The 19390-nt window shown below is 39.4% G+C and overlaps 1 protein-coding gene across 2 annotated transcripts in view; it reads right to left on the bottom strand.

The window, feature by feature from the left end:
- The window catches only part of ENTPD7 (ectonucleoside triphosphate diphosphohydrolase 7), a 57384-nt gene that overhangs the window by 23855 nt on the left and 14139 nt on the right, over positions 1-19390 (bottom strand). The window contains exons 4-8 of one of the 2 annotated variants that reach the window (XM_017880669.1): positions 15476-15681; positions 15068-15218; positions 7820-7923; positions 4969-5025; positions 1669-1802 (exon numbers count right to left, since the gene is read on the bottom strand). In XM_017880669.1, coding sequence (XP_017736158.1) covers positions 1669-1802; positions 4969-5025; positions 7820-7923; positions 15068-15218; positions 15476-15681 — 652 coding nt within the window. The remainder of the gene's footprint in view (positions 1-1668; positions 1803-4968; positions 5026-7819; positions 7924-15067; positions 15219-15475; positions 15682-19390) is intronic. The other variant, XM_017880675.1, reaches the window with a different exon arrangement.

Genomic DNA, 19390 nt, shown 5'->3' with positions numbered 1-19390 from the left:
CTTAAGATTTTTTCCTTCATTTCAACTTTGGTGAATCTGACAATTATGTGTCTTGGAGTTGGTCTTCTTGAGGAGTATCTTTGTGGTGTTCTCTGTATTTCCTGGATTTGAATGTTGGCCTGCCTTTCTAGGTTGAGGAAGTTCTCCTGGATAATATCCTGAAGAGTGTTTTCCAACTTGATTCCATTCTCCCCATCACTTTCAGGTACACCAATCAGATGTAGATTTGGTCTTTTCACATAGTCCCATATTTCTTATAGGCTTTGTTCATTTCTTTTTACTCTTTTCTCCAAACTTCTCTTCTCACTTCATTTCATTCATTTGATCTTCAATCACTGATACCCTTTTTTCCAGTTGATCAAATTGGCTACTGAAGCTTGTGCATGCATCATGTAGTTCTTGTGCCATGGTTTTCAGCTCCATAAGGTCATTTAAGGTCTTCTCTACACTGGCTATTCTAGTTAGCCATTCATCTAATCTTTTTTCAAGGTTCTTAGCTTCTTTGTGATGGGTTTGAACATTCTCCTTTAGCTCGGAGAAGTTTGATCGTTTGAAGCCTTCTTCTCTGAACTCATCAAAGTCATTCTCCATCCAGCTTTGTTTCATTGCTGGCGAGGAGCTGCGTTCCTTTGGAGAAGAGGCGCTCTGATTTTTAGAATTTTCAGGTTTTCTGCTCTGGTTTCTCCCCATCTTTGTGGTTTTATTAACCTTTGGTCTTTGATGATGGTGACATACAGATGGGGTTTTGGTGTGGATGTCCTTTCTGTTTGTTAGTTTTCCCTCTAACAGTCAGGACCTTCAGCTGCAGGTCTGTTGGAGTTTGCTGGAGGTTCACTCCAGACCCTGTTTGCTTGGGTATCACTAGTGGAGGCTGCAGAACAGCAAATATTGCAGAACAGCAAGTGTTGCTGCCTGATGATTCCTCTAGAAAGTTCGTTTCAGAGGGGCACCCTGCCCTGTGAGGTGTCAGTCAGCCCCTACTGGGAGGTGCCTCCCAGTTAGGCTACTCAGTGGGACCCACTGAGGAGGCAGTCTGTCCATTCTCAGATCTCAAACTCCGTGCTGGGAGAAGCACTACTCTCTTCAAAGCTCAGCTGGAAATGCAGAAATCACCTGTCTTCTGTGTCACTCACACTGGGAGCTGTAGACTGGAGCTGTTCCTATTCGGCCATCTTAGAACCTCTGAATCTCAAAAGACATTCTTTACATTCTAGTGGGGTAAGGATTATTAGAAGCCCCAGAATGGAATCACCAGTAAGGGGAAAGGGAATAACATTTATTGAACAATGGATATGTATCAAACATTGTGCTCCAGAATGTAAATGCATTATCATGTTTATCCTCAGGCAATGGCAGGAGACACCTAGTATAGTTATAATTGTTAAAATGTATCGAACACTTATCATATGCTGGGCAGTTTGCTAAATGCTTTACAAACGTGGTATTATTTCATCCTCACAACTTTATGAGGTAGATACTATTATTATCCCTTTTTCACACAGGAGGAAGCTGAGGCTCAGAGAGGTAACCTACTCAAGATAACGCAAGCTAGCAAGTATCTGAACAAATATTTAGAGCCAGGCAGGTTGGTCTAAGTCCAAAGACAGTGTCCTTCCTTCTCAAATATTAGCATTCCTAGCAGCTAAATTTCCCTAAAAGCTAAAGTACCTGCTTTGCAGGAAGGACAGAGGTTGAGGTAGGAACTTCATAAGCAATTTGGAGAGAGGCTCCTCCCATATCCAGTATCCCTACTGTCCTTCTCCGTCCTGCTGCCAATTCCTGGGTAGCCTCAGCATCTGATTCTGAAATAAATAAGAGAACAAAAAGGCTCTAGTAATTAAAAAACAAAATTAAGTCGAACCCCCAAAACAGCAATCCCTTAAAATTTGAAACCACGGCTCACACCTGTAATCCCAGCACTCTGGGAGACCAAGGTGGGAAGATTACGTGAGCCCAGAACTTCAAGACCAGCCTGGGCAATATAGTGAGACATTCCCATAAAAAAAGTTTTTTTTTTTTTTTTAAATTAGCTGGGCATGGTGATGCACACCTGTAGACCCAGCTACTCCGGAGGCTGAGGCCAGAGGATCATTTGTGCCCAAGAGTTTGAGGCTGCAGTAAGCTATTATCGTGCCACTGAACTCTAGCCTCAGTGACAGAGAACCTGTCTCAAAATAAAAAATAGAAAGCAAACAAGTATACCAACTGAATCAACTGTATATTGCACAAAGAATAATTCTTGCAAATTACTTAACATGACATTTTGACTACGTATCCCTAGTGGGATATAGCCTAAGCACAAAAGCAAATGTCTTAAGCTATATCCCAGTAGTCTTATTTGTTAACAATATTATTGGTTTTATTATTTAAAAATTATGAAGGGAGGCCGAGACGGGCAGATCACAAGGTCAGGAGTTCAAGACCAGCCGGACCAACATGGTGAAATCTTCTCTACTAAAAATACAAAAATTAGCTGGGCATGGTGCCACATGCCTGTAATCCCAACTACTCGGGAGGCTGAGGCAGAAGAATCTCTTGAACCCAACAGGCGGAGGTTGTAGTGAGCCAAGATCATGCCACTGCACTCCAGCCTAGGCAATAGAGCAAGACTGTGTCTCANTCTTAAATATGAGTCAGAAATATGACTATGAACTCACGATTTATTTTTCTGTTTCTAAAAAATATGTATTTCCTAGCTCTGTTCACTGAAAAGGCCTAGAAGCAATGATATCCAGGAACAAAGATTCAGCATAACAGAACAAAAAGGATATAGGTATAAAAATCAGATAATTAATAACACCCTATAATCTTAAATATGAGTCAGAAATATGACTATGAACTCACGATTTATTTTTCTGTTTCTAAAAAATATGTATTTCCTAGCTCTGTTCACTGAAAAGGCCTAGAAGCAATGATATCCAGGAACAAAGATTCAGCATAACAGAACAAAAGGATATAGGTATAAAATCAGATAATTAATAACACCCTATAATCTTAAATATGAGTCAGAAATATGACTATGAACTCACGATTTATTTTCTGTTTCTAAAAAATATGTATTTCCTAGCTCTGTTCACTGAAAAGGCCTAGAAGCAATGATATCCCAGGAGTAATGACCACCTGTGGTATCTGGACCAATAATCTCTAAATACCATCTTTTACTAAAAGAAACCAGGGGTCTTTTAAAAACAGGCCAAGGCAGGGCGCGGTGGCTCAAGCCTGTAATCCCAGCACTTTGGGAGGCCGAGATGGGTGGATCACGAGGTCAGGAGATCGAGACCATCCTGGCTAACACGGTGAAACCCCGTCTCTACTAAAAATACAAAAAACTAGCCGGGCAAGGTGGCTGGCGTCTGTAGTCCCAGCTACTTGGGAAGCTGAGGAAGGAGAATGGCGTAAACCTGGAAGGCGGAGTTTGCCATGAGCTGAGATCCGGCCACTGCACTCCAGCCTAGGCGACAGAGCGAGACTCCGTCTCAAAAAAAAAAAAAAAAAAAAAAACCAAATAAAAACAGGCCAATGCCAGGTCTAGGGCAGAAAGTATACAAGATGACCGTGGAATACATTGCTGTACCAGATAGCAAGGGGAATATAAAAGAGTACTGGGGTCATATTAAAAGGATACAGGAGCCAACCTAAAGATGCTCCTAAAAATAGTAACAATGTGATGGGCTCTGATGCATCTAATATATTAAAATCCATGAGTTCATAATAATAATTAAAACTTTTTTTTCACTGGTTAGCTTTGGAAGTTGCTAGACACCAACTCATTATTCAGAAATGTGATAAATAAAAATAATCAAGAATTTATTCTTTCCCATAAGAACTATATGTCAGGGTAACCAAAGAGTTCTTCAAGCAAAGTTCATTACATAAAAATTCTAGCTGTTAAATGCAGAAGGAATGACAGAATTAGAAATATCAACATTTTGCAATCTCTAATGAAAAACATATCTAAGCAATGATCACAATTGGCTATTACAACCATTCCATGAAAGGCAGATAAGGAATTTTAATACTAAATTAGATCAGGCTGATAATACTTGAACCCTCAGTACCTGATCAGTCTGAGCATAACAAAAAGTAAGTTAACCAGACATTACAAAATTCCTGATGTGAGTAGTGGGAAACACACAGCACCTTCTGTGATTTAGATGGAATTGGATCTGAGTCTAATCAAACATCTATATCTGACCTCCAGTTTAAAGAACATGTGAGGGGATAAGAAACATGTCAAAGAAAACACGTTAACCCCACAAAGATGCAGTCAATCAAATCCAGCATGTGGCAAATTCTTTCTACCAGAGGATCCAATTTTTTCTTGGTTTTAAAGGCAGGGGAGTGAGGTGGTAAGATCAAGCATTATAGATGAAAAGAGACTAAAGAGACATATTAACCAGATGCAATGTATGACCCTTGTTCAGATTCTGATTTGAACAAGCCCACTACAAATAAACATTCTTGAGAAAATCAGGAAAATCTTTACCTAGGTAGGGTATTAGATGAGTATTGTATGATATTAGAAATTGTTAATTCTGTTAAGTTTAAAAATGGCATTATGGATATATTTTTTGTTCATTTTGAAACTCGTTATCTGTTGTAGATACACACTGACATACATGAAAATAAAATTACCTGTCTGAGGTTTGCTTTTAAAACATCCAATGAGAAAAAAAAACCTTTGATACATGGGAGGAGATGGGGGAGAAATGGCAAAACATTAGTAAATATTGAGTCTGGGTAATGGGTCCATGGAGGTTCATTTTATTATTCTACTTTTGTGAATGTTTGAAACTTTCCATATTAAAAAGTTAAAAAGAAATAAAAGAAAGCAAATTAGGACTGGAAAATGAAGCATTTTATGTCTGAAGAAAGAAAACTCAAAAATTGCATTTACATGCTACTGATGGGTTATAACTTAAACCTTCAGCCCTTAGGTAAATTGTCATAAAAAGACATATTACTCACCATCCTCGTGGTCGAATCTTCCCAAAACAAAGTTGATTCCAATCCATGCATAAACCCCTAAGTAAGAAATATAAAAGCCCTCACTTAATTCTCTACTGCTATGCCATGTATACACCTCTCCCTTAGGGCTTCTCTTTCCTCTTTTTCTTGGAGAAAGTAATCATGGTATTTTATTACATACTCTCAGTGTAGGAATTTCAAATCTTTCATCTTGTGATTTTTTTTCCCTTTTAAAATTATTTGCATCTTCTAAATTTCCTCAATGAATAGAAATTAATTGTGTAACAAATGTTTAGGAAATACAAATCGTATGAATGTCATGAAGATATTGAAAAAAAAGAAAAAAATGTAAACCTTGGAGTTCTAGTTCTGGGCAATCTTGTCTCCCCACTGAATACAAATATAAACTCTAGATAGAATGCATGGAGTAGCTTTCTGCAAACTCTGAAAGTAAATGATAATGAGGACACCGGGAAAGAGACCAGGGTTTAAACTACTACCAAGCCAGTAGTGAGTGTCCCATTTCTTCCCCCTCAGATATTACCTCATCTAGACTCAAGAGCAGCTTGAAACATGAAAGTAAACACCAGGTGTGAATAGAGGAACTTCAACTCATTTTTGGTCCAAAGAACAGAAAAAGGAATGGCAAAAGTTCAGAGAAAATAGGGGAAATCTCTGCTTTTTTTTTTTCTTTCTTTCTTATTTTGTTCTCTCTAACCTCAAGCAACAGAAGTAGAAGTTGAGCAGGTACCTAAAACTCTGAGGACTTTGAATTCTTTTCTCTGACCAGAGAAGCTGTAGCTTCAAGAGTGTGAGGCAAATCCTATTGTTTATTTTGTCTCCCTCTGTCCTCCCACTACTTGTCCCTGGATGCAGATGCAATCATGAGAAGTGCATGGCAGAGAGTGGGCAAATTAAAGCCCTGGTATTCTGACAGGAGGATCATGAAAGGGAGCTCCAAGGAACCAGAAAATGTCAGGGGGATCACAGATAGTAGGGAGCAAAGTTGTGTATGAACCCCTGGGCTCACCTCCAAGCTACAAACACATGGATCTGACCCTAAACAATATACAAACAGCTCTGAGAACTGAACTACAGGCTAGGTCACCGCCCAGGTTCCAGATTAGCCACTAGCTGACATATGAGACAAATCCAAATAGCAGTGGCCAAAGCTTTGAAAAATGAACTAACAGGCCAGATGCAGTGGCTCACGCCTGTAATTCCAGCACTTTGGGAGGCTGAGGCGGGTGGGTCATGAGGTCAGGAGATCGAGACCATCCTGGCTAACACGATGAAACTCCATCTCTACTAAAAATACAAAAAATTAGCTGGGCGTGGTGGCACATGCCTGTAGTCCCAGCTACTCAGGAGACAGAGGCAAGAGAATCACTTGAACCAGGGAGGCAGAGGTTGCAGTGAGCCGGACCATGCCACTGCACTCCAGCCTGGACAACAGAGCGAGACTCTGTCTCAAAAAAAAAAAAAAGAAAGAAAGAAAGAAAAAAAAACAGGAAAAGAAAAGAAAAATGATCTCACGGGCCAGCCACAGTGGCTCACACCTGTTATCCTAGCACTTTGGGAGGCTTAGGCGGGTGGATCACGAGGTCAGGAGTTTGAGACCAACCTAACCAACATGGTGAAACCCTGTCTCTACTAAAAATACAAAATTAGCTGGACGTGGTGGCACATGCCTATAATCCAAGCTACTTGGGAGGGTGAGGCAGGAGAATCGCTTGAACCTGGGAGGCAGAGAATGTAGTGAGCAGAAGTCACACCATTGCACTCCAGCCTTGGCAACAAGAATGAAACTCTGTCTCAAAAAGAAAAAAGAATCACGGCCCACAGAAAGCAGGTCAGAACTCGAGATCAACTGTCTCCTAAAACAATAAAAAAAAACAATGTTCTCTTTGATTGAAATAGGACCCAGAGTCTCATAATGTAATATTCAAAACGTCCAGGTTAGAATATAAAAATACTTGGCATACAAAGAACCAGGAAAATCTCAACTTACAAGAGAAAAGACAACCAAAAGATGCCAACTCTGAGATGACACATATATTGGAATTATCAAAGATGTTAGAGCAACCATATAACCAAGAAATATGAGCAGTCTTACAATGAATGGAAAGATAGAAGGTCTCAGCAAAGAAACAGAAAAGAAAAGAAATAGAATATTAAGAAGATCGAAATAGAAATTTTACAACTGAAAAATGCAATACTGAAATTTTAAAAGGTAAATCTTTTCCCATGTATATGTCTGCAACTAGAAGACATATAAGACCTCCTTCTCGTTTATAAGAAACGGAAATATAATTCATCAAACTGGCCACATTTGGCTACATGAGAACACATATTCACTCTAAAAGTACAAACCCAATAGTGTGAGATTCCAGGGAATTATCAATACTGCATAGTAATTGCAATGAAGGCATAACAAAACAAAAGTAACTCATTCTGATCATCCCTTGAAATTAAAGTTTCTCCTTACTTTAATAATTTACTTTACATTTGACTTTGACAAACTCAATACAACTCCTAGAACGATATATGTTTTCAAAAGTATAGTTAGCTAACCAAATATCCAGTTGAAATCATTAAATACTAATACGTTCTTATAAACACAGGACTAAGTTAAAAAGAGATACACATTTTTGACTTCCAGAAGGAGCACTCTAAAACAGATGCCAATGCAAAATATGCAAATAATCGAATCAACTATATAGCAGAATCAAGAAAATTATTGGCAGAAAAATTAAAATCAGATATATAGAATAATTCTAAACACCCGTTAGAGAGGCTGTGCCGTGGTTGGCTTAGAGATGAACCAGCTGCACCCCTTAAGGCCCAGTACCTTCCTGCTTCCCAGAGATCACTTCTGCCTGAGACTGTGAAAAGAGGAAGTCAAACTCCAGTGGTAAATCTTTCACTAGGTCAGCCAAGATAGCCAACTGCTTCCTGCAAGAAAGAACAAAAAATCCCAAAGTTAGTCACTAAACTCTCTTCTCATAAACTGCCTCAACTTGTCCTTCTACTTAGCCTTGTCATGACCTCACTGTTCACCTACCTCATCTACTCGTCCAGCCCTGCTTCTTTTTGGTATCGCCTTTGATTTTAAAAGTTTAAACTGCCTCGAGGTATATCCTCCTACCTAAAAGGCAACATGGTAATAGTGATACTTTCCCCTTATACGATGTTATTATTCAAAGAGTGTTAAAAGATGAGACTATGAGACTATGGTTCTATGACTCTCACAGGCTGAGTACAAATACGCCACAGGAAACTGCAGCCAAGTTGCATAACCTATAAAATTGAAGTAATTACATTATTCCTCACCCTGTAAAACAAAGATGTTAAATTAAGGAACACAATCTCATCCTCAAATCTTACACAACACAGAAACAATGCTTCACATTACCACACAAGAGGTACTGTTGGTTCCACAAGTTTTAATATAATCCTTTACATAAGCTAACAATTAACTTTTTTTTTTGAGACGGAGTTTCACTCTTGTTGCCCAGGCTGGAGTACAATGGTGCGATCTCGGCTCACCGCAACCTCTGCCTCCCAGGTTCAAGTGATTCTCCTGCCTCAGCCTCCCAAATAGCTGGGGTTACAGGCGTGCACCACCACCCTTGGCGAATTTCGTAAATTAAGGAATTAATTTACAAAATTAATTCCTGGGAGGAATTAATTCCAGGGAGGCAACCTCTGCCTCCCTGGTTCAAGTGATTCTCTTGCCTCTGTCTCCTGAGTAGCTGGGACTACAGGCATGTGCCACCACGCCCAGCTAATTTTTTGTATTTTTAGTAGAGATGGAGTTTCATCGTGTTAGCCAGGATGGTCTCGTAAATTAATTAATTAGTTAAGTAGAGATGGGGTTTCACCATGTTGGTCAGGCTGGTCTCTAACTCCTGACCTCAGGTGATTCACCTGCCTCAGCCTCCTGAAGTGCTGGGATTATAGCGTGAGCCACCTTGCCCAGCCACAATTAACTTTTTAATCTCCTTTTCCTTATTTCAAGGGTTGATTTTGTTTTCATTGTCAAAATCTTACCATTTGAAAACCCTAGCTCAGGATCAAAATCCAGAGGACATAACAACATTTCCAATTTGGGGAAAACATTTGAAACTTCGTATCTATAGGGTTGTCTTTCCTCTAACATTTTAAGCATGTAATCAGTATTATCAAGCAAAGGAAAGCAAAGAAACAAAGGTAGAAGTAATATGAATCTAGAGAAAATGTTAGTTAAAATAAGATAAATTATCTTGGATTAAAAAATTATTCATTACAAAAATATTCTACTGGCTCAGACAGTTGTCAGTACTACTTGATGAAGACTGTTGTTAGCACTTCAAAGTGAAGATCTATATTTGAAGTAATAATCTTCCAATATAATGTCAAGTATAGTTTCTTCAAAAGTTTATTGTTATACATATTAAATTCTTCCAATAAGAATTTCAAATGGGGACCAAGAATGGGTCTTCTTCTGTCCCTACTGGATATGCTTCTAAAATCCTCAAAGATAGGGTTCGCTGGTTTTGGCAATGATATGGAAGAATGGGCACCAACATATGTTGCCGTTAGCTATGCAAATTACTAGTACAGGCCAGGTGCAGTGGCTCATGCCTGTAATCCTAGCACTTTGGGAGGCTGAGGCAGGTGGATCACCTGAGGTCAGAAGTCTGAGACCAGTCCGGCCAACATGGTGAAACCCGTCTCTACCAAAAATACAAAAATTAGCCAGGCATGGTCACAGACACGTGTAATCCCACTTGGGAGGCTGAGGCAGCAGAATCACTTGAATCGGGAGGTGGAGGTTGCAGGGAGCAGAGATCATGCCACTGCACTCTAGCCTGTATGATAGAGGGAGACTCCATCTTCACTAAGTAAATAAATAAATTACTAGTACAACCTTTCTAAAGGGCAATCCAGGACCATGTTTCAAAATGTTTCAATGTGTTTAACCTTTGATCCAGCTGTCATACTTTTAGAAATTAATTCCAAGGAAATCATCAGACAAGAAAATAAAGAAGAAAAATACTGCATTATTTATAATGATGAAAATTATTTATAACAATGAAAAACTGGAAATACCATATCATAGGGATTGGTTAAATAACTTATGGCACAGCCATGTAATGTAATGCTATACAGATGTTAAAAAAAATGAAGTCTACTTATATCTACATGTATAGACATGAAAAAATAAAAGATGTCCAATACATTTTACAAAACAGTATGTATAATGTGATTCCATTTATGCTAAAAAAAACAAAAACCCAAATCATTCTTCATGTATACACAGTGACAGGATAAAGCTTTCATTTTCTAAAATTCAATATAGTTTCTTTATTTAAAATGCTTTTAAAATGGCAAAATGCTGATAATTGTTCAAGCTGGGTGGTGGGTAAATGGGGATTTACTGCACTGTTCTCTTTACTTTTATACACATGTGAAATTTCCTAAAACAAAATTATTATTTTATTAAACACCACCTTGTATTATATTGTAATTTTAAGGGATTTTTTTAAAACTGCAAAATAAAAGGGAGGTAGAAAAAATTCTGTTAGTCCAGGCCTTTGGCAAAGAAATAAAACTAAATGCTAATAAATTAAAAATATAGTCTAAGTGATTCAACCCTATTTTGAATCTGCTTACAAATGCTAATAAATTAGCAAAGCATTAATCACACAAAACAGATTTTTGTGCTGATAGTCACATCTATGCCAACAATTAGCTTGGACTTAGAAGCAGCAATTATTTCATAAGCCCAGAACAGATGTATTATTTAGAGAGGTGACCAGAAAACAAGTAGAAAAAGAAAAAAAAGGCAAATTTCTTTAAAAACTCTTAAGATACAATAAATGTTAATATTCAGAGTTTCCACATTGACAACTAACATCTTAGACAAATAAGGTGAAGCTACACAGTGGGTTTTATTTGGATGGAAACTTCTTTGACAGAGGTAATACTGAACAGTGCCAGGAGGTGAGGCAACAATCTCCTTTGCTCCAAACACACTGAAGGTAGCCAAACTACCAAGTGGGTTCCTCTGCCCAGCTCAGCTGGTCAATTCTGCCTTTTTAACCTCCAAGTCAGCTTTTTCTCTGGCCTCCCTCCCCTTTCCTTGGCCTTTCATAGACTTTGTAATGGGGCACCTGCTCTTGTGTCATGTATATTCTTCCCAGGGTTTCTAAAATTTTTGAATATGAATATCACCCATGTCACATAAAAATTCTTAATTGCATGCACAGTATGATTGCAACTTTGTGGAAATTACATATATGTGAACAAAGAGGAAGGAAAACAACAAAATGAAACAGTTTTGATAGGGTAGCAGGGTTGTAAGTTGTATTGTTTTGTTTTGTTCATTTTAAGATTTCCTTTAAGGAGGTAAGGTTGCAGTTACAATATTTAAAGTTTGGTTTTACAAATAAGTAAAAACAAAACAAAAAATTTTTTAAAGACTGAAATGTATGGGGCAATAAGGGAACTAAAAAACCTTTCATGTTGACAAATGGCTATATAAATAATCTGCTTCTCGACAGTAAACCAGTCAGTAAACCAGTAACTGTGAAAAAAAGTCCACTGAAAGAAGCATTGCTGCTATATGTTATGTTGTCTGCATGTCTGACATAAGCCGTGGAGCCCTACATGTATGGCTGAGGTTTTTGTTGTTTGCTGTTGTTTTAAGGAAAGAAAGCCAACTATAAAATTTAAACGTTGTAAAAAAAAAAAAAAAAAAAACACTGCTATTGACCAAGGGAAAATATTTAAGCTAATAAGGAAACACCTGATGCCTATGAGACCACGAACATTCCAGGAGGATGAATTCTAAAGTTAAGGTTGACAATGGTCTCTTTGATATGACAGCAAAAGCACAGGCAATAAAACATCAACAAGTAAGACTATATCAAACTAAAAAGTTCTGTACAGGAAAAGAAACAATCAACAGAGTAAAAGGCAAGCTACAGAATGGGATAAAATATTTGCGAACTATACATTTGGTAAGGGGTTAATCTTTAAAACATTTAAGAAACTCCTACAACTCAACAGCAAAACCCTATTAACCCAATGTAAAATGGGCTAAAGACTTGAGTAAACATTTCTCTATTCACAGAAATGGCCAACAGGAATATGAAAAGTTGCTCAACATCCCTAGTAATCGGGGAAATGCAAATCAAAACCCCGATGATATATCACCTCACACTTGTCAGGATGGCTGTTATCCAAAAAACAAAAGACAACAAGTGTTGGCAGGGCTGTGGAGAAATTGGAAACTCTGCATACTGTTGGTGGGAATGCAAAATGGTACAGCAACTCTGCAAAACAGTACAGAGGTTCCTCAAAAAATTAAACATAGAGGCCAGGTACGGTGGCTCACACCTGTAATTCAGCACTTTGGGAGGCTGAGACGTGCAGACTGCTTGAGCCCAGGACTTCAAGAACATTCAGGGCAACATGGCAAGACCCCATCTCTACAAAAAAATACAAAAAATTACCCAGGCTGCCGGGTCGGGTGTCTCAAGCCTGTAATCCCAGCACTTTGGGNTGGTCTCTTTGATATGACAGCAAAAGCACAGGCAATAAAACATCAACAAGTAAGACTATATCAAACTAAAAAGTTCTGTACAGGAAAAGAAACAATCAACAGAGTAAAAAGGCAAGCTACAGAATGGGATAAAATATTTGCGAACTATACATTTGGTAAGGGGTTAATCTTTAAAACATTTAAGAAACTCCTACAACTCAACAGCAAAAACCCTATTAACCCAATGTAAAAATGGGCTAAAGACTTGAGTAAACATTTCTCTATTCACAGAAATGGCCAACAGGAATATGAAAAGTTGCTCAACATCCCTAGTAATCGGGGAAATGCAAATCAAAACCCCGATGATATATCACCTCACACTTGTCAGGATGGCTGTTATCCAAAAAACAAAAGACAACAAGTGTTGGCAGGGCTGTGGAGAAATTGGAAACTCTGCATACTGTTGGTGGGAATGCAAAATGGTACAGCAACTCTGCAAAACAGTACAGAGGTTCCTCAAAAAATTAAACATAGAGGCCAGGTACGGTGGCTCACACCTGTAATTCAGCACTTTGGGAGGCTGAGACGTGCAGACTGCTTGAGCCCAGGACTTCAAGAACATTCAGGGCAACATGGCAAGACCCCATCTCTACAAAAAAGTACAAAAAATTAGCCAGGCTGCCGGGTGCGGTGGCTCAAGCCTGTAATCCCAGCACTTTGGGAGGCCGAGACGGGCGGATCACGAGGTCAAGAGATCGAGAACATCCTGGCTAACCCGGTGAAACCCCGTCTCTACTAAAAAAAATAAAAAAAAAAAAAAAAAAAAAAATAGCGGCGCGAGGTGGCGGCGCCGGTAGCCCCAGCTACTCGGGAGGCTGAGGCAGGAGAATAGCGTAAACCCGGGAGGCGGAGCTTGCAGTGAGCTGAGATCCGGCCACTGCACTCCAGCCCGGGCGACAGAGCGAGACTCTGTCTCAAAAAAAAAAAAATTAGCCAGGCATGGTGGCGCATGCCTGTGGTCCCAGATACTCGGGAGGCTGAGGTAGGAGAATCACCTGAGCCTGGGAGGTGGAAGTTGCAGTGAGCCGAGATCATGCCATTGCACTCCAGCTTGGGCAGCAGAGTGAGACCCTGTCTCAAAAAGTAAATAAATAAATAACTAATTAAACTGTCATATGATCCTGCATTCCTACTTCTGGCTAATTATTCCAAAGATTTAAAATCAGGATCTCAAAGAGATATGAGCCCTCCCATGTTCAATGAAGCATTATTTACAATAACCAAGACATGGGAACAACCTAAATATTCATTGACAGATGAATATGTAACGAAAACATGGTATATACACACAGTGGAATACTATTTAGACTTTTTTAAATAAAAAAGGGCATTCTGCAATATGTGACAAGGCAGATGAACGCTAAGGACAATGCTAAAGGAAATAAATAGGCAAACATTTCAGTTAAGCAAGATGAATAAGCACTGAAGATCCACTGTACAACACTGTACACATAGTCAACAATAATGTATTGCATACTTAAAAATGTGTTGGGCTGGGCATGGTGGCTGACGCTTGTAATCCCAGCACTCTGGGAGGGTGAGGCAAGCGGATCACTTGAACTCAGGAGTTCTAAACCAGCCTGGGCAACATAGTGAAACCCTGGGTCCACAAAAATTAGCTGGGTGTGATGGTCCCCACCTGTAGTCCCAGTTACTTAGGAGGCTGAGGTGGGAGGATCACTTGGACCTGGGAGGCAGAGGTTGCAGTGAGCTGTGATCACACCACTGCCCTCCAGCCTGGGCAACAAAGCAGACCCTGTCTCAAAAAAAAAAAAAAAAAAAAAAAATCTGGTTAGAGGGTAGATCTCATGTTAAGTGTTCTTACCACAATAAAATAAAAAATCATTTAAAAAAAAAAGTTCAGGGAGCTCATTCTTACCTCAGGCCTATATAAGTATGGACAGGTCAAGGTGGTACCAAAGGAGAGAAATCACAAACAAGGAGGAGACTGGCTTAAATACAGACTTCTCTTCCTCTATCTCTAATGCAGGAAGAGGGATCAAGTGGCAAGGTGTCAGGCTGAATTGCCAAGGTCAAGTGGAAATGACGTGACTGGCTGGGGCTGAGAAAACTGGCGTAAGGCAACGGAGACTGAGCTCTGCAGGAGCAGCAAGAGGAGGGACTCCCCAGTTATCGCCAGGGTTCTAGGCAGAGTTACAGAGAAAGTAGTGTTCCTATCAGAGATCTCCAATTAGTCCCTAGGTATCAAGGTCATCAGGTGACCCTCCTCCTAATTCATTCTCTAATTATGTTCTCTATGTGCCTAATGATCCAAATCTATTACCATCGCCACTACTCCCAACCCTCAATCCAAACTAAGAATCACTATAGTCATCCCAGATAGATATTGATCCCAAAGCAGCAAATGACATGAAGTTGGGAATGAATGACTGTGTCATAATTGGGTTTAGGGATATAGACCAGGGAACCACAGAGGACAGTGCATGAAACTGGCCTTTCATCTCTCATGCCACCGTTTTCCTGTGTTTTCTGGATGCTGCATCTCACCTCTCAGGGAGAAGCCTCATGCCTGCTGTGCAGAGGATGTAAAGGGGGGTCTCCTTGTGCTTCTTCACGGGCACATGAGCAGCAGCAAAGCTCAGCAGAGGACGAAGGTAATCACTGGCATGTTCTGGAGTGTCTGCCATTGCAGAGATTCCTTAAGTTAAAACAAACAAACAAAAAAGTTTCTTTAAAAAGCAGCTCACATAAGACTCAGGAAACTGATACCCTATAAGGTTCTCCTTAAGGTCCTAAACATTATTTATTTGAGAGGTAGGGGGTGACAATGAATGAGACATCCCTCCCGTTACCCAGACTCTCAAGAAGAAAAGGGTAGCTTGCTTTCTCCTTCTTTTCTGTCCTCTTTCATGCCTTAAAAGAGATTGACAAAATATATTCTGATGTGATGAGTACCTGGCTTGATTTTTTTAACCACTGGTTGGCTGTTGCGGTCTCTCATCTGTTTGATGTCCAGCAAGTCATGGGGGTTCCCATTATGTCTTGGCCAGAAATAAACAAAAATCCGGGAACCACTGCTGCCACAGTCAACAACAAGTCCATAATTCAGATTTGGGTCTTCAGTGTCAGTAGCTTCAAGGTCCCCTACTCGAGCCAAATACCTAAGTCAGGCAAAAAGAGAAATCAGTGCTAAGCAGTCAGGTCCATGAAAGGCACCCTCACTTCATTTGTTCAGGAATCTTCATTAAGTGCCTACATGTGCCAGGCGCATGGGACTACCAGTCCTAACCAATAAGTGAAGCAATATTGACAGATTTACTGATGTGCCTGAGACAATAGCTGGTTCGCTTGCCTAGAGGCCACTGAAATTAGATGACTAAAAGATGTCCCCGCGTGTGGGGGCAGCTCTGAAACTGGCTGAGGTAGCAATCTTTTTTCAAGCATTAGAGCTTGTAGGCCTGAATAAATAACTATTTTTTTGTTATATGCCATTAAGTTGTGGGGTAGCTTGTTACACACACTAGATAACTGAGACAATCTTAATCACTTCTTTTCTTTCTGTATAGATGCATCCAGAATATTGTGGAACGATTTCTCATGTAATGTGTTTCTGGGAGGTGATTTTGTTTTGTTTTGTTTTTTTGGTTTTTTGAGAGAGTCTTATTCTGTCACCCAGGCTGGAGCACACTGGCACGATCTCAGCTCACTGCAACCTCTGCCTCCCAAATTCAACCGATTCTCCTCCCTCAGCCTCCCAAAGTGCTGGGATTACAGGCATGAGCCACTGCGCCTGGCCTGAGTGGTGATATTTTTGATTGGACTTTTTGGTTTTGCTTTTTTGCTTTTGTTTTGTATTTATATTGCTAGAATTTCATTAACTAAAATGTAATTCATAAAACAGTAATTATTCTTTTCTACAATCTTATAGATATATATTTTTTCTTTTTCTTTTTTTTTTTTTTTTTTTTTTTTTTGAGATTGGAGTCTTGCTCTGTCTCCCAGGCTGGAGTGCAGTGGTGCGATCTCGGCTCACTGCAAGCTCTGCCTCCCAGGTTCACGCCATTCTCCTGCCTCAGCCTCCCGAGTAGCTGGGACTACAGGCGCCCACCATCATGCCCAGCTAATTTTTTGTATTTTTAGTAGAGATGGGGTTTCACGGTGTTAGCCAATATGGTCTCGATTTCCTGACCTCATGATCCGCCCACCTCAGCCTCCCAAAGTGCTGGGATTACAGACGTGAGCCACTGCGCCTGGCCTAAATATTTCATAAATATAAAAAGAATGATCATAAAATATGTATAGGGTATAAAGAATAACAATAAAACAAATGCCTGTGTACCTACCACCAAGTTTAAAAAATAAATTACACTTTAAAAACATAATTCTTCCTGGCCCCTAGGACATTAGTATTTTGTGTTGGAATTTTTTCAGATTCTCATTCCAAGATATCTGGCTGGCTGACATAAGGAAGATGAAACAAGTAAAGGTGTTCCATGAAACACATCAAGGTCTGAATCTTAGCTCTATTGCTTTCTATGCTGTGTGACCTTAAGCAAGTTAATAAACTCCTCTCAGACTGTTTTCTCATCTGTAAGACAAGGAGAGTGAAGGGTATCTACCCTCACAGAGATCATACACATAGCAGAACTGTGCTGCCGCTGTTGTTAACAGAATAATCATTGGGAAAGCAAATAGTAGATGACTCTGAGGAAAAAGGCTTAAAAGTTCAGAAAATAAAGAAGACTAAGAGTTGATTAAAATACTTCTGAGCACTTGGCCGGGCATGGTGGCTTACACCTGTTATCCCAGCACTTTGGGAGGCTGAGGTGGGTGGATCTCCTGAGGTCAGAAGTTCAAGACCAGCCTGGCCAACATGGTGAAACCCCATCTCTACAAAAAATACAAAAATTAGCCAGGCATGGTGGCAGGAGCCTGTAATCCCAGCTACTCAGGAGGCTGAGGCAGGAGAATCGCTTGAACCTGGGAGGCAGAGGGTGCAGTGAGCCGAGATCATGCCACTGCACTCTCACCTGGTGACAGAGCGTGACTCCGTCTCAAAAAAAGTTATCTGCTCTGCTCATCCAACATTGTCTTTAAAGCCAACTCCTAGATCTGCAAGGCTCTTACACAGAACCCCTCAGAACCAGTTTTTGTGATGTCTGAAGCTAACAAAATTTGGAAAGCCTTCTTTTAAAAACAAGATTCAGCATTACAAATAGAAAAAAAGCCCATGTAAGTGAAGGGCTTTAAGGTATAGGGATCATTAGCTTCACAGTAAACCCAGCCCCAATCAGAATAATAAACCATACATCATGCTCCTGAAACCAATCTAGCCAGTGTTTATTGGTGATTTCACATTGTTAGACAAACCACACAGTTCCTTATTTGGGCAGAAAAGCAAACTTGATAAAAAGAAGAGCATGTAGAAATAATTCTGAAATTAAAAAGTAGAGTACCTTTCCTATACTACAATGCAAAATACATTTTTTTTAAAAAAGAGAAGAGCAGGTAACTAAGCTTCAGTATAATGTTGTTAATTATTACTGAGAGTAGGGGTAGGTAGCTTTTTTCTGGATCTGAAATAGTAGTGAGTTGAGGGAAATGAAGCAGATGGTAAAAATCTGTTACAAAACACAAAGTTTCTAATCCTAAAGATTCCATTTCACCACATATCTTCCCATTCTAATCAAATCACTGGGCTTAACTGGGCTAGAATCCACCAATCAACTAGCAACAGCTCACTTCTATCACAGGAGAGCTGGGCAAAAGTCTGGGTTCAAGTCACAGAACTCTTGCAAATACTGACCTCACAAGAGGCCAAAGATAAAAAAGAAACAGGCAAGATAATCCACCCCCATTCCAAAGTGACTTTTCATTTCCAATTACAGCAATCTTTCTATTTCACATGCTTCACAGAATCTTCCTGCTTCCCTTCTCTGAAAACCACCCACTCTGCTTGTCTCTTGCAAGATTCTGAATCCCATCCCCTTCTGCATAATGAATAACTTTTCTCTAGTGCACTGGTTCTCAATTTGGGGGCTTTAGGACTCCTTTATAATCTTAAAGCTTATTGAACCCCAAAGAGCTTTCGTAGATATAGGTTATATCTATCTATATTTACTATATTAGAAAATAAAACATAAAATGTTAAGTACTTATTTCATTTAAATAAAATAAATTCATTACATATAAATATATTTTATAAAATAAGCATATCTTCTAAAACAAAAAATAGAAGAGTGGCATTGTTTTATAATTTTGCAAATATGTTTAATAGTCAAACTAACAGAAGACCCTAGATTCTCGCATTTACTTCTGTATTCAATCTGTTACAATATATCAAAACAATATTGAAAATTGAAAATTTTCCATTTTCACACAAATTGAAGCATTTGTGTGAAAATCCAGCCTCACACAGACACACTGTTGGAAACAGGAGGAGTATTAAACAGCCCTTTCAGATCATCCTGAATATTCTTCTTTGATACTATACTAAAATTCAACAAGTAGCGTTTCTTAAAGATTAGTTGCTCAGGCAAGAGAAAGAAATAAAGGGTATTCAGTTAGGAAAAGAAGAAGTGAAATTGTCCCTGTTTTCAGATGACATGATTGTATATTTAGAAAACCCCATTGTCTCAGCCCAAAATCTCCTTAAGCTGATAAGCAATTTCAGCAAAGTCTCAGGATACAAAATTAATGTGCAAAATCACAAGCATTCTTATACACCAGTAACAGACAAACAGAGAGCCAAATCATGAATGAACTTCCATTCACCATGGCTTCAAAGGGAAAAAAATACCTAGGAATCCAACTTACAAGGGATGTAAAGGACCTCTTCAAGGAGAACTACAAACCACTGCTCAGTGAAAT

Source organism: Rhinopithecus bieti, unplaced genomic scaffold, assembly GCF_001698545.2.
Source record: "Rhinopithecus bieti isolate Rb0 unplaced genomic scaffold, ASM169854v2 scaffold_425, whole genome shotgun sequence".
In the NCBI taxonomy this organism is placed as follows: domain Eukaryota; kingdom Metazoa; phylum Chordata; class Mammalia; order Primates; family Cercopithecidae; genus Rhinopithecus; species Rhinopithecus bieti.
This window is presented reverse-complemented; position numbering and strand designations above follow the sequence as displayed.